The 14,367-nt window shown below is 39.9% G+C and overlaps 1 protein-coding gene across 1 annotated transcript in view; it reads right to left on the reverse strand.

The window, feature by feature from the left end:
* Positions 1-14,367, reverse strand: part of LOC124788324 (nucleoprotein TPR-like) — a 393,071-nt gene that overhangs the window by 273,299 nt on the left and 105,405 nt on the right. Inside the window, exon 10 of the mRNA XM_047255562.1 lies at positions 12,829-12,954. Coding sequence (XP_047111518.1) covers positions 12,829-12,954 — 126 coding nt within the window. The remainder of the gene's footprint in view (positions 1-12,828; positions 12,955-14,367) is intronic.

Genomic DNA, 14,367 nt, shown 5'->3' on the forward strand with positions numbered 1-14,367 from the left:
CACACTCATCAAAGGCAATTTGTTGTTACAAAGCACTGTGTAGTCCTCCGAAAGCCTTTGACACATTTTGCTGTTGGCAGACGCATGTACAAGCACTGTGTTATTATATACGACACATTTCCTTTGCTATTTAAGTTTTATTTTCAATTTTTTCTCTCGTTCATGTTTTAATGGTACAGTAGCAGGATGCAATAACATCCTTTGTTAAAGTAACGGTTCTTAGCAATCAAAATTACAAAAATTTAACTGAAAACTAAAACAACGAAAAATTCCCAGAATTCTAAAAAATTCCCGGATTTTTCCCGATTCTCTCCTGGATGAAAAAATTCCCGGGTTTTTCCCGAATCTCCCAGTTGTCCCGGGTCATATATATCCTGACCAATCTGGGTCCCTTACCAGGTATGACACAGAAGAGAGAGAGAGATGATCCTACAATATATGCTTCATAAAGGGATTGTTTAGCACGCAGGAGAGCGATACAAAGATGTTAAATGAACTCCACTGGCAGATGCTGAAAGACAGGCATCACAGGGAAGTTAACTATTGAAATTTCAAGAGAGTACCTTCCAGTAAGAGTCTGACAACATCCTCCCGTATACATCTCACAAAATGATCACAATGAGGAACTTCAAGAAATTAGAGCAAATGATTCTTCTCACACACTGTTTGCAATTGGAACAGGAAGGGGGTGGGGGTGGTGCGGAATCAGTCAGTGGTACCAGAAGTAACCTCCACCACAAACTGTCAGGTGGCTTGAGCAGTACTGATGTAGATGTACACTTGGTCAGAATAATGAAAACCAATCCAACTTCTCACTTGCAAGTAAAAGACATCCCATACTCCTAAATTTTCGGCCCTATTGATCAAGATTTCATTATGTGCATTAAAGTCAATCATATGCAAGTTAACAAGTGGGAAGCACAGATCTTTACATCATGACTGTGGAAACATTCTAATTACACATGATGACAACTACAGTGGATGAAACAATTGTTAACTATACTTAAGATTTAAATGTATTGTATGAGGATGGTGGTGGTGGTGGTGGTGATATTGAGAGTCTGGATAAAATATGTTGTTTCTATTTCATTAAAAAAGGGTTATTGGGAACATTATTATTTTAAAAAAGAATGTTAATACTGCAAAGCTTTTCTGATGAAAGAAACAAATTTGACAGAAGAACACTGATCGTACACCAGTGAGTAAAGCTTATATTCCACATAAAATAAAGTACCTGAAACTGAAGTGTACAGAATTTATCTTCTTTTAATTTGAGCAAAACACACACACACACACACACACACACACACACACACACACACACACACACACTGATATGCGAAAACATGTGACTCATAGCACCCCTCCTCCTTCCAACCCCCACCCCACCCCTGCCCGGTGCAGAGCATATGGAATGGAACGAAATTTAAACTTTATGTGCTGGCCGTTTCTTGTGTGCATTGCTGCCATGCCACAGGTGCAGCTGCTGCAAGCAATAACAGTGTGGCTGCAAACTGATGGAGGGAGATGGTAATTGCGAGTGGGTGTCTCCAGGTGTGGTGGGTCTTGTGGAATTGGTATGGTGTCTTGTAGGGGCAAAGTTTCTCCAAGTTCTGGTGTTCTCATCGCAATACCAGAAAAGGTCCAGTGTATGGTGGAGGGACAAGCAATTTGATGAGATCTGTTGCAGCATGATGGGAGTAAAGTTGTCTACTGCTTTGTGCATGAAAACAGCGACTGTGGCGCGAAGCAGGCGGGCGTCGTTCCTTGGTCATGTGGTCATAGACCTGTTGCACCATCTGCGGCAGTTCCGCTACAGAAGATAGCAGTGAAGGCACGAAATAAACTGCCAGATTGAATAATGGCTCCCCGTACATAATTTTTGGTAGCGAGGCTATAATTTCTGGCCTGTACACTGTGCAAAATCGTGCTATCCAGGTGGTGACAAGAGTCTTTCCTGTTGTCTTGGCAAAAATATCTGCTACTGAGTGCATTTGTCCACCGCTGTGGGAAGTTGTCTGTAACCATATGCAGGTGAAAATTGGTCAACGAGATAAATGTGCACGTGAGCGAATACTGGTGGAGAGCCTTGAAATTGCCCAATGTCAGTGTGTACGTGATGTTCCACTTTGGACTACTGGCATTGAATATCCCAATGCGCCCATGCACAAACTGCTATTTTTAATCAATGACCATACACTTGATTGGTCCATAACTTGATTGTCATCTCTGCTGCTGGATGTGATAGATTATGAACACTTTTGAAAGCGGCCTTGCAAAGTTCTTGTGCGATGTAGGGCCTTGGCTTCTGCTGAGAGACATTGCAACATCACAACACAATGTTAATTCTGCTCCTGGTCTCAGGATTTAGGCAAGTCACAATCCTGTAGAAGAGTCAGCCAATAAATGCTGGAGTTGTGGATTGACAGTCTGCTCGGTGCCAGGTTATTTGTACTGCAAGGTATTTGCCACAACACAGATGTGTGAAAAGTAATCATCCACAATATTATCTGCTCATTTTATTTGGCACAAATCTGTTATAAACTAGTTGAAAAGCTCTTTATGTCTGAACTGTGGAGATTTGGGGTTGGGGAGGGAGGGTTGTGGGAAGTATGTCACTGGCGATCAGGAAAACAGATTATCAGTTTGTGGTCAATGTAAACTGTTACGGGATGAACTTAGATTTTTGGGCAGAAATTTGTAACAGACTCATAAACCGCAAATACTTCTGTGTTATACGTGGTCTATTGCTACTACAACAGTTGCAACTTTTTTGGAAAAAAATTAAAATCTGTCGACGTTGGTTATGTGTTTATGTAGGGCTGCATCTATTGCTGATTGACTAGCACCTACAGCTATCACCAGTGGTGGAGATGGTATTGGGTGAGCAAGGAGTATGACACTAGTTAGGCTCATTTTACGTTTTTGGAAAGGTTTTTTCTTTTCTTTTTTTTTTTTCCTTTCATCTCTGGCATCAATTTGAGGGATTGTCGACCTATGATGTTGCATCTCCCAGTGCATCTGTAAGTGGCATTCATTAGCTGCTGTTGCTAGTAGGTGCAGCAATATTAAAGCTAACCATTCCCAGGAATCCCCCCCCCCCCCCCCCCGCCCCCTGACACGAGGATAGTTTCCAACCGATTTCTCATACACAAACAGCACTAGACCGGCGTTGCCTGGTGAAACGTTGTTGTGATGCCTCCTGTAAGCAGGAGAAATGTGTACCATCACGTTTCCGACTTTGATAAAGGTCGGATTGTAGCTTATCGCGATTGTGGTTTATGGTATCGCGACATTGCTGCTTGTCATGGTCGAGATCCAATGACTGTTAGCAGAAAATGGAATCGGTGGGTTCAGTAGGGTAATACGGAACGCCGTGCTGGATCCCAATGGCCTCGTATCACTAGCAGTCGAGATGACAGGCATCTTATCCCAATGGCTGTAACGGATCGTGCAGCCACGTCTCGATCCCTGAGTCAACAGACGGGGACGTTTGCAAGACAACAACCATCTGCACAAACAGTTGGACAACATTTGCAGCAGCATGGGCTATCAGCTCGGAGACCATGGCTGCGGCTATCCTTGACACTGCATCACAGACAGGAGCACCTGCGATGGTGTACTCAATGACAAACCTGGGTGCACGAATCGCAAAACGTCATTTTTTCAGATGAATCCAGGTTCTGTTTACAGCATCATGATGGTTGCATCCATGTTGGGCAACATCGCGGTGAATTCACATTGGAAGCTTGTATTCATGTCCGCCGTACTGGCGTATGGCCCGGAGTGATGGTATAGGGTGCCATCGGTTACACGTCTCGATCACCTCTTGTTCGCACTGACGGCACTTTGAACAGTGGACGTTACATTTCAGATGTGTTACGACCTGTGGCTCTACCCTTCATTCGATCCCTGCGAAACCCTACATTTCAGCAGAATAATGCACGACCGCATGTTGCAGGTCCTGTACAGGCCTTTCTGGATACAGAAAATGTTCGACTGCTGCCGTGGCCAGCACATTCTTGATCTCTCACCAATTGAAAACGTCTGGTCAATGGTGGCCAAGTAACTGGCTTGTCACAATACGCCAGTCACTACTCTTGATGAACTGTGGTATCATGTTGAAGCTGCATGGGCAGCTGTACCTGTACACACCATCCAGTCTCTGTTTGACTCAATGCCCAGGCGTATCAAGGCCATTATTACGGCCAAAGCTGGTTGTTCTGGGTAATGATTTCTCAGGATCTATGCACCCAAATTGCATGAAAATGTAATCTCATATCAGTTCTAGTATAATATATTTGTCCAATGAATACCAGTTTATCATCTGCATTTCTTCTTGGTGTAGCAATTTTAATGGCCAGTAGTGTAATATAGGCTCAGCAACTATAATTGCCAACGTAGAGGAGGGCCTAAGTCAATAGTCAGTACCTTGTAGCGTTAGGTGATAATCACAGAACTGTTTACTGCCTACAGGTTCAAAAGTTCTTTTGGTCTTATGCCTGTCTGATAAATCCAACCGTTGTCAAGCAGTAGGGTGTGCTAGTGGCTGTAGTTTTTGTGGAGCTTATGAAGACACCGGACTGCTGCCAAAGATGTACCCACTGTTGTGATGCAGTTTGTTTACTGCTGCACAATGATATAATGTCTGCTGTTTATCTTGCATCCATGGCAGGTGGCACTTTTTGCATGAATTGCAATATGTTGAACCTAATCCAGGTCGTGGTTTTTGTATGGATAGGCATATGGATTTGTCCATTTCAATGATTGTCAACTAAAGTGCCTGTGGTACCAGCAAAAAGTGATAAAGTTTTCATATCCAGACTGCTGGTAATCTTGGCATTGTAGCACTGTAGTGTGTCAGGATCAAAGTTATTTGCTAGTCCCTCCACAATGTTGCTGCACTTGACCCTGTCTGGCTGGTGTTTGAATTGTGAAGTTTAAGCTATGAAGCTGTTCAGAAATGCTTGGGGATAGTGGGGAGTGATGGTGGTGCAGTCTGGTGTCGTCTCTGCAGTTCAGTTCGGTCCATCAGCTGGAGTCAGTTGATGCAGTATTTGCTAAACGCCACAGCCATTGTTGCTGGCATCTCCAATGATGTGTATATTGTATCAGCAATGTACAGCAACTTGTTTACTGCTTGATCTTCATGCTCTGCCAATACTGCTTGCTTTTGTGGTAATATTCGCTGCTGCCAAATTTGTGAAAACTCATCATCCAAAACCATAAATTATTCTGTAAGTCTCTGAAGGAGTTTTTTCACCACATGTTTCCTGATAAAGCACTTGTCTGAGCCTTTGGTCTGGAAATTTGGTGCAGCAAGCAATTAATTCAGCTATTAACACACAGCACCCTCAATGACATGGTGGGTGCACAATAATGTCCAACAGCAAATTATGTTGACCATGACCATGACTGCTGATCATTAGTTGAAACTGCTGAAGATCATCAGTAACTAGTCCATGCATGAAAATATTTACCACGATCGCAAACCACAACATGTGCTTGGTCGTTCATAAATGACAACTGCAAACACTGCGTGGAAGAATACCTGAAGGCAATGGACGAGCAGTTCATTGTTCTTGAGTGAAGCTGCGAAACTGAATAATTCACCACAACAGTTAACATTTTCAAATCTAGCTTCACATCACCTCCTACAGTAAGGGAAAGGTTAAATACACAACAGAGTGTAGTATGAATTGTTTGCACTCATTGATGTGGAACTGTGCTGGGTTTTAGCATATAGTTCTTTGATTTCACAGCAAATTTCTTGAATCTTGTCACTTGTGGCATGCAACTGCTTATGAGTGTCTTCTACTGTCATGGTGACACATTGAACTGTTCACAAAATAAACTCCATGTCTGTAATTGTTTCTTCAATGTTGGAGGTCACCAATCATGCATGTAAGCTTGTACACCACATAAAACAAGGTATAGAGAACTGAAGTGTAAAGAATTACTTTTTATTTCAAGCAACACACATCACCATTCATAAGCAGAAATTGCATAATGTCTGTTGACACATTAATGAACATTTAACACAAATTAAGAGAATGATTCTTTAAAAAGGAAAGTGTCACTGATAATAAAATATTCAAAACGAACTTTGCATGGCATACAAACTGAAACAGAAACTAAAAAATATTTTGTTTTGATTCTTATTGCGGTCCTTGCTCAATAACTATTTTACAAGATGTTCTTAGCTGAAAAAGTTCTGTTTCCTCCCCCCCCTCCCCCCTACAAACTGTTAAAAGTTCTGTTACAGTTTGAATCTCTAATGGACTGAAGCATAAAAATCATTGATGAAACAAACTCTTCTTGAAAACTGTGATGTGTTATGTCACTTAGTTTTGTCCCCCCCCCCCCCCCCCCCCTTCAATTTTAGCACTTAAAAGGTGATAACCTAACGTTCCAGAAAGGTGTTAAGCATATATATTTTTATAATTACATGAAACTTACCACACAGAGTGTGACTTCCATCATTTTTAAAAGTACGAATTTCCAACGAGAAGTAATGTGCAGTGTTAGCGGTAATGAAAGGAGTTATACCAAGCATGGAACAGTCCTTCCGTAAATTATTTTTCACTGACATAAATAACATTCAAAACTATCTGTTACCAAAAAATAACAATAAATACAATTACTGACACCAAAAAATAGTGTTTTACCCCGTTCCTAGTATCCATTTTTGCTTCGACCTCAGAAGTTAAGTCCCATAGTGCTAAGAGCCATTTGTACCTTCCTAGAAGGGTCAATCAATATATTGCTTCCTCACATTATCTCACGAAAATACCATCAAGATAAAATTAGGAAGATCTGAGCCCACACTGAAGCGTACTGGCAATTGCTCTTCCTGCATACCATATACGACTGAAGCAGCAAAAGGGGGAAGTGCCACTGATACACAAAGTACCTTCTGGCACACCCCATACAGTGGTTTGTGGAGAATACATGTAGAAGCAGAGGTTTAGGTAAACATCTAGAAAGGTAGCTTATCAAGTTGAGAATAATCGTTAAGTCGATTTGGGAGTGAATGAAATTCTGAAGGACAGAGCAAAGGCTACCCTCACCGTATGTCTACATCGGGAAAATGTCATCAATTAATCTAAACCAGAAAAAAGCGTTTTTAGGTACTGGGTAGATAGAAAAGACTCTTCTAATATACCATGGAATAGTGTCATGTCAGTATCCATGACAGTTCTGTGCAGAATTGTTTATAGATTTGATCATCAAGAGCAACTGGCACATCAAAATTGAAAGAAACATCAGTAGCTGTGACAGCTTTCTCAGGTACTGATGTCAATGTTGTGCCAGCTGTTGGAGAAGAACACTATCTCTGATATGGGATGCAGAAATTTCCTTCTACATTTAAAAGGATTTTGTGACGGAACTGCAGTTTTGTCTTAGCTTCAGTGAAGTGATAATGTGGGATTAAAGAAGCAAGGTTTAAGGATTGATGGAATTGGAAAAGACTGATGTCTTTTGAAAATATTGGTAGCAATCTAATAAATTGGTTAAAAGAATATGCTACCCCTTTCCCCACCCTCACAACTCTCAGTATTATCCAACTGCTTGGCTAATCAACACATCATCTTTGTCCACCTCTTTCCCAGCCTTATTCACAATCCTTGCATCCACCTCTTCCCCAGCCTTACTCCCAATCCTTGCATCCCATAAGTCACTCCTCTGTGGATGACCCAGATGCAAGACTTGGCCAATACACTGTCACCACTACCTCCTACTACCACAGTTCAGCCAGCAGTATTTTCTATCCTGTAACAGATAGAGGCTCTTGCAAAAGTAGCCACATAAAGCCACTGTCAGACTGTGGCTACACAAAAACTCAACCACCCACTTGCTGAAAATGCAGTTAATGTAGCACACCAATTGTCTTTTCCAACTGATCTCCTCCCCCCCTCCCCCCAACCTCCCCCACCCACCTTCTCTCAATTACGTAGATGGTGGGAACAGCCCCTCAAGCTCACAGGTGGGCAACTAACAGCCCATAGGCCAGATCCAGCCTGTGAATGGTTTCAATCCAGCCCGTCAAAGAAATTTGTGGGAGAGAGATCATGGTGCTCGCATTGTGCTCCACCTGAGGAGCATTTTTGGATATTTCTTTCAACACAGAGCTCCACTGACTTTTGTAGCTCATGGTACAGACCAATTACAGTTTTCTTTATTCCGTGGAAGTGCAATGCCATTCTGCCACCACTGAATTTGAACAACAAAGAGAAACACATTTCCATCGTGAACACTAAGTTACGCCCATTGCAAATATGTGTGCGGAGAGTTGAGGAAACAGCTAACTACCTTGAAAGAGCATGAAGGGATGTATTTTTGCCTCTGGGTCAGTGCTGACAACATACAAATGTTATCTACTACTAACCACCTACACATCGATGTATCACGAAACATTGGGAGTGGGTGATAATTGCACAAAAATTCCTGACTGCTCACAAAAAGTGCCAATCTGAGTAAAGGCAACACACACAATTAGCTGGTGAACAAACTAGTTACCTGTTGTCAGGTCACCTGTTTATTTTTCAATCATGACACCTCAATATCTCTGGCAAACCATTTTCAGATGTTTAAATTTATTTGTGTGTCTTGAACATTTTTTCGTTACTAACAGCAATGCACAATTGTGTACCAGAAGTTTATAATGCAGCCATTGTAAAACGTTGTAAGTAAAGAAACAAAGTCAATATCAGAAGACGAGGTGAAAATGAAATGACTGTACTCTCAAGAACACGGTCTTTGAGGAGTAATTTGCTAGTATGCAGAAAAAGGGGTGCCATTGATGTCAGCGTCTTAGTGCACAAATATGAACATCATGGATGCCTAATTTTGAATTTATGTGCCAGAAAAGGTGCTGTTGCAATACGTGACGATGCTGCCTTCGAGCTCGTTTAAGTATGCGAATCACATCCACGAGTCCCCAAAAACACCACTGTCCCAAACATCTTCTAGTTCCATTACTAACCTATCTTTTTTCCATCACCTTTCCTCTATACACACCTTTACACCCCCCGCCCCCCCCCCCCCCCCCACCTGCACCTCATCCCCATTTCATTTTTGTCACGTTATTTAGTCTTCGTTTTGCTTCTCCTGCCCTGCTCTCAATCCTCTTCTACCCCAATTTACCTAATCCTACCTGCCACAATCATTTCTTCTGCCTCACTTCTGTCAGTATGAGCAGTCATTCAGTGCCACCCTCACAGTGTGTGTGTGTGTGTGTGTGTGTGTGTGTGTGTGTGATCCATTAATCAGTGACTGGTGACAGAGATTTTCCTTATTTTGTATACATAGATTCCCTATTGGAATTTGCAGTATTGTAAAAACAATTGTTAAAATATTCTGTGGCATAACAAACATCCACTTCGTTTTTCATAACATGCCTTTACACTGGCTGAAAAGATAATATCTTAGTGGAAAATGTAAGAGATATGCACCAAGTGTTTGCCTCTTCAGTGGCTGGTTAGAGATGGTGTGTGCAAGAAGTAAGGACTCTGGAAAGGTAGAGTATGCAATGATCTGTTAATAAACCTTGTGGGGAGGATACTCACTTCTGATAAAGGTTGCGGTGAAACACCCCCAACACCTTTGCACAGTGTGTTTGTCATGCTGATGGGACTTGCACAGGCTCTAAGGGAAATTTTCATATGGAGAAAGTGAGGCCATTGCCAAAGTGGAGGATCTATTGATAGACTGAAAAATGTTATGATTCTACCAGATATGAAATCAGTATGAAGGATGATGGCTTACACAGTTATAGGGGAGATAAAGAATCATTCGAAGTGGGCATGTGAAAATGTGTCAAGTTCTAGAGGAAAACATAGGTAAGTATTTTCACACTGTACTTTACTGATGACTTTAAATCAAATGAGAAGTCTAGGGTTCTGTGACAGGAACACTGGCTAACAGCAAAGAGCTTAAGGCATTGTGAAGACCTATTTCATGAATTGTATAATATCAGTGGTTACAGATACCAGAACAGCGTATTTTAAACGCAGAAAGAAAGTTTTAAGAGAGATTATGTTTGAAATAAATATTCAGTTTTAGAAAGTAATTGAACAGCATAATCACAGCATAAGAAAATCATGCAAACTGCTTTTAAAAACTTTAATTTCTACCTAATTCTAGGACAAACAATACGAACCCTTATCTACTACTTTCATTACATTGAAGTACACAAGGACTGAGGAGTAAAATTAATAAACTGTGGTGAATTGGGAGCTGTCAAACTCACTTGACAATCTGCCCCTCTGAATGTCATGTCCACCTGTACAGATATATTAAATGTGATAGGATTTAGGTTAACACCTAACTTCTGTAGTGTCAGTATAAAGCAAAGAAGAGTTACTACATTAATCAAAAACTTTCATTCATTAACAAACATTGCTACTCAGAGCAGCATCAGGATGCATGTGCAATACAAGATGAAATTTGTAACAAATTCTTTGTAACAGTAACTGCAAACGCAGCACCTGATGGGAGATTTTAAGCTATTTATAAATTATCTTGAAGCTCTATTGGGCTCTGTAACAGCCAAAAGCAAAGAAATAATGATTGGTTAATAAACAAGGTACTCCATAATCAAGGCATTCTCTGGAACAACAACTTAATTGAAATATACTGAGATCGAGATACAGTGCATCGAATGTCTGAAATTGTTTTTTTGTTCATTTTAAACTCTTGTACATGGACTAAATTTCAGTCAAATATAAACAAACTACTATTGTGATTTCAGAATACATGCTGTGATAGTGTAATATGTACAAGTTACTGACTGATTTCAGGAAGTCTTGTTCTAGAGTGCCTCAATTGCAGACTACAAAGGTTACTAGTGGAAACTGCACTAAACAAATAAACTGAAAGTGTCATTGCAACTTGGTACTGTAAGCACAAATGCAACCCACTGCTGCAGAATGCTAGCACTGAATGTAAACATTTGGACAGTTAGTTGCTGTAGTGGAAAGAAGACAATGGAATGTGGTAATGATGAATTCATTGATATGGTTTTGATTTATGATCAGGACCACCAGAACTCTGCTGCTGCTGCTGCTGCTTTCCATGTGTGTGTTGCATTTTTCCTGTTAGACAACATCCCACTCCAAGAACAGTTGTATGTCTAACTCGTCATACAAAAGGAAGGAAGGAAATTAGGGTATAATGACCCACCAACATTGAGGTCACTAGAGATGGAGCACAAGCTTGGAATGTTTCAAGGATGGAGAGGGAAATCAACTATGCTCTTTGAAAGCAACCATCCCAGCATTTTGAATTGGAGGTTCAGGAAATGGGAAACTTTCATCGAGATGGATGGACATGTACTTGAACTGTTGTCCAAAAGAATGCAAGTTCAGTATGCAAATCTGCACCACCTCGATCAGCATGATTTGAGAGAGACAGGTCACTAGGCATCTGTAATGGTCAATGCTGGTAGGCAGCGACATCGCACAACAGTTGCGGTGGAGGAGGCAGATCTGTATCCAGCAGCAGAATGCTCATTGAATACTAATATTCAGAGATTCGCTGCACCCTTAACTGTTAAAGCACGTGTGTTAAGAATAGTACATGATCAATTACTGTATCCCTTGCACGTGCAACTTCTGTAGGAGCTGAAGAGAGAACGTTATTTTCAACACAATAAAAATCACCATAACTGACTGCTGAACCAAAATGCCATGATCAACAGCTACCAGAAATGACATTTTCATTCAAAACAATGACATGTTTGGAAAGACACAAATGTACACACTATCTTGGAGGTCCATTTGCGGCATACATTCATGGCATCTTTGTTGGCCACAGGGAACAACTTCGGAGGGGACAATATCATTGTTTGAAAAAAATAAAAACATTGGTAGATAAAAATATTAATCTCATTACTTTCCTGACACACCTCATTTGTAACTCATCAGTTAAGTACTGACACTGTTCAGGATACCAAATCTACTAAACATGTGTTATTCAGTAGATAAATCAATGATCCAATTGCTTTGAGGATTTTGGGAAACTGGTTCAATACTTGGACTTGACAGATATTTATAGAATGTCTTCTCATGTCTTTCAAATGCAATTACTATCTCTACATTCATACACCTTTTCTTCTCTTCTTCTATCACTTCTACCTTGAATGAAGAAGTGTGTTAATGTGGAAGCCTGAAAAGCAATTCCCCCCTCCCCCCCAATATATTTTAGCAAGGAGCATTATACAGCATATACATGATTTATAAAAGGTGGACAATTTGATGAAGTGCCATACCAAGAGACTGTACAGAAAAATCTTGTGAAATATAACACATTTTTAAATTGTCAGTACATTTTGATAGCTTATGAACACTCACATAGAAAAACACATGTTTAATTTTCTTGTATCACACAAAAAAGTAATGTGCATAGATATAAACTAAAAATGATCACTATATGGTGATAACAACTGGTGCATCTATTATCTGTGTGATGATACTGCACCTTGATGATGAATATTGTAAGATAGTTGAATTCAATTTTTAAAACAATTAATATCAGAATAACAGCCATGGGGAATATGGTAAGATAGTTGAATTCAATTTTAAAAACAATTATGATCAGAATAGTAGCTATGGTCACTGTCACAGGATTTCACAAGAAGGAAAAAATATTCTTTTTTCACTTCTCTGTTGTATAATCTCAGAAACTCTAATAATTTACTTATCTTCTACTACTACTACTCTGGAAAGAGCAATCATCAATCTCTTAAATATAAATTAGTCTCAGGTAAATACTTAAAACACAGCCAAAATAAAACTTTTCACATTGCACAATATAGTTTGTATTTACCTTCTCAATATTTTCATCTGGAGGTAGTGGATCAGACTGAACAGCCATATCCCTAACTTTCATTGACTTGCTCTCAAGCTGCTTTGCCATGTTGTTTAGTTGTTGCTTAAACAATGCCAGCTGGCCCTGGAAAATGAATTCACGGCACTATGCAATAAATTCTTAACAAAATCATTGTGTTGAAACAGGAAATACATCTCAAAACACAATTCAGATGCAGATACACTATTACATGGCAGTACACATTGTGAAGTAGATAAGTCAAACTCAGCAAAACAAACTTGGTTTAAATATTTTATAAGTAAATGTAACAGCTCACCAACTGAAAACTTTGCCAGCTCCCAGATAAATCTTTAAAAAAAAAGCGCACGCGTGCGCATGTGCACACACACGCGCGCACACACACTCTTGCTCAAAGGAAGATTCATCTGGGAGCTGGGAAAGTTTTTAAACTTGTTGATGTGCCTTCCAATGTCTCAATGACTATTATTCAGCGAGTTCTTACCTTTCGCCTAAATTATTTACTTCTACAAGGACATTTCATTACCCGACTTGGTCTAGTAGAGTATAGGAAACAAATAATGGAAATGGCAGCATCTAATCATATTTGGGCAGAAAAGTAAGTTTGCAGAATGTTCTCAATTTATATATTATTTAAAAATTACAAGAAAAGAATGAAAGTAGTAACATACCACTTACATATTTACTTTCTTAAATTTTTTATTGGCAATATAGTATTCTAAATTTATCAAATACGGCTTGTGTTTGGTATTTCCAATACTTTCTATTTTTAAATAAACAAGTATTTGAAATGTATTTAAATAGATGTTTGCAGAAAATGAACTGTTGTTATAAATGTTGCCATGATACAATTGTAAAAAGAAAGAAAAGTCTATAATATCTGGCAGTGATCAAGTATTTAAGAAGTCACTGTTAATGTGTCGCATGCAAGCACAGTCAGATGTGGGACACAAAGCAGTATAATATGCTCATGGTTAAAAATCGGCGTGGCAGTGCTCACCATTAGCCACCCTAATGAGCTGGATGGGCAGAATGCTGTAGTGGCCACCGCGAAAAACTCATTGGTCTGAGGAATAAATCCAAATGGATGGAGACGGAAACAAATATGAGTTGACATACACTCATAACTGCATGACAGAGAACCGGGAATGCAACCTGTGAGCATACCATACTCAAAATAACACTTTTCCGTGTTTACTCCCTTTATTTAATTGTTACTGTATGCCTGTTAATGTTGTGCGCACAGAATATCCCACAAATAGCAGCACACCAGCAATGCCAGTAACTGCTACTAACAATCTGATATTATTTTTTAACTAGAAATGCTGGCTCTACAGTGTGACTGCTAGTGAAGCATATGAAAGTAGCTGTTGATGCTTAGCCTTCATTTTGGTAAGATGGCTTTCATGTAACTGGAAGAATTCATTGAATTGTTTAATTAGAGCCTACACACACACACACACACACACACACACACACACACACACAGAATATATAGCCACGGAAAATAATGGCACA

This window comes from Schistocerca piceifrons, chromosome 3 (assembly GCF_021461385.2).
Source record: "Schistocerca piceifrons isolate TAMUIC-IGC-003096 chromosome 3, iqSchPice1.1, whole genome shotgun sequence".
In the NCBI taxonomy this organism is placed as follows: Eukaryota; Metazoa; Arthropoda; class Insecta; order Orthoptera; family Acrididae; genus Schistocerca; species Schistocerca piceifrons.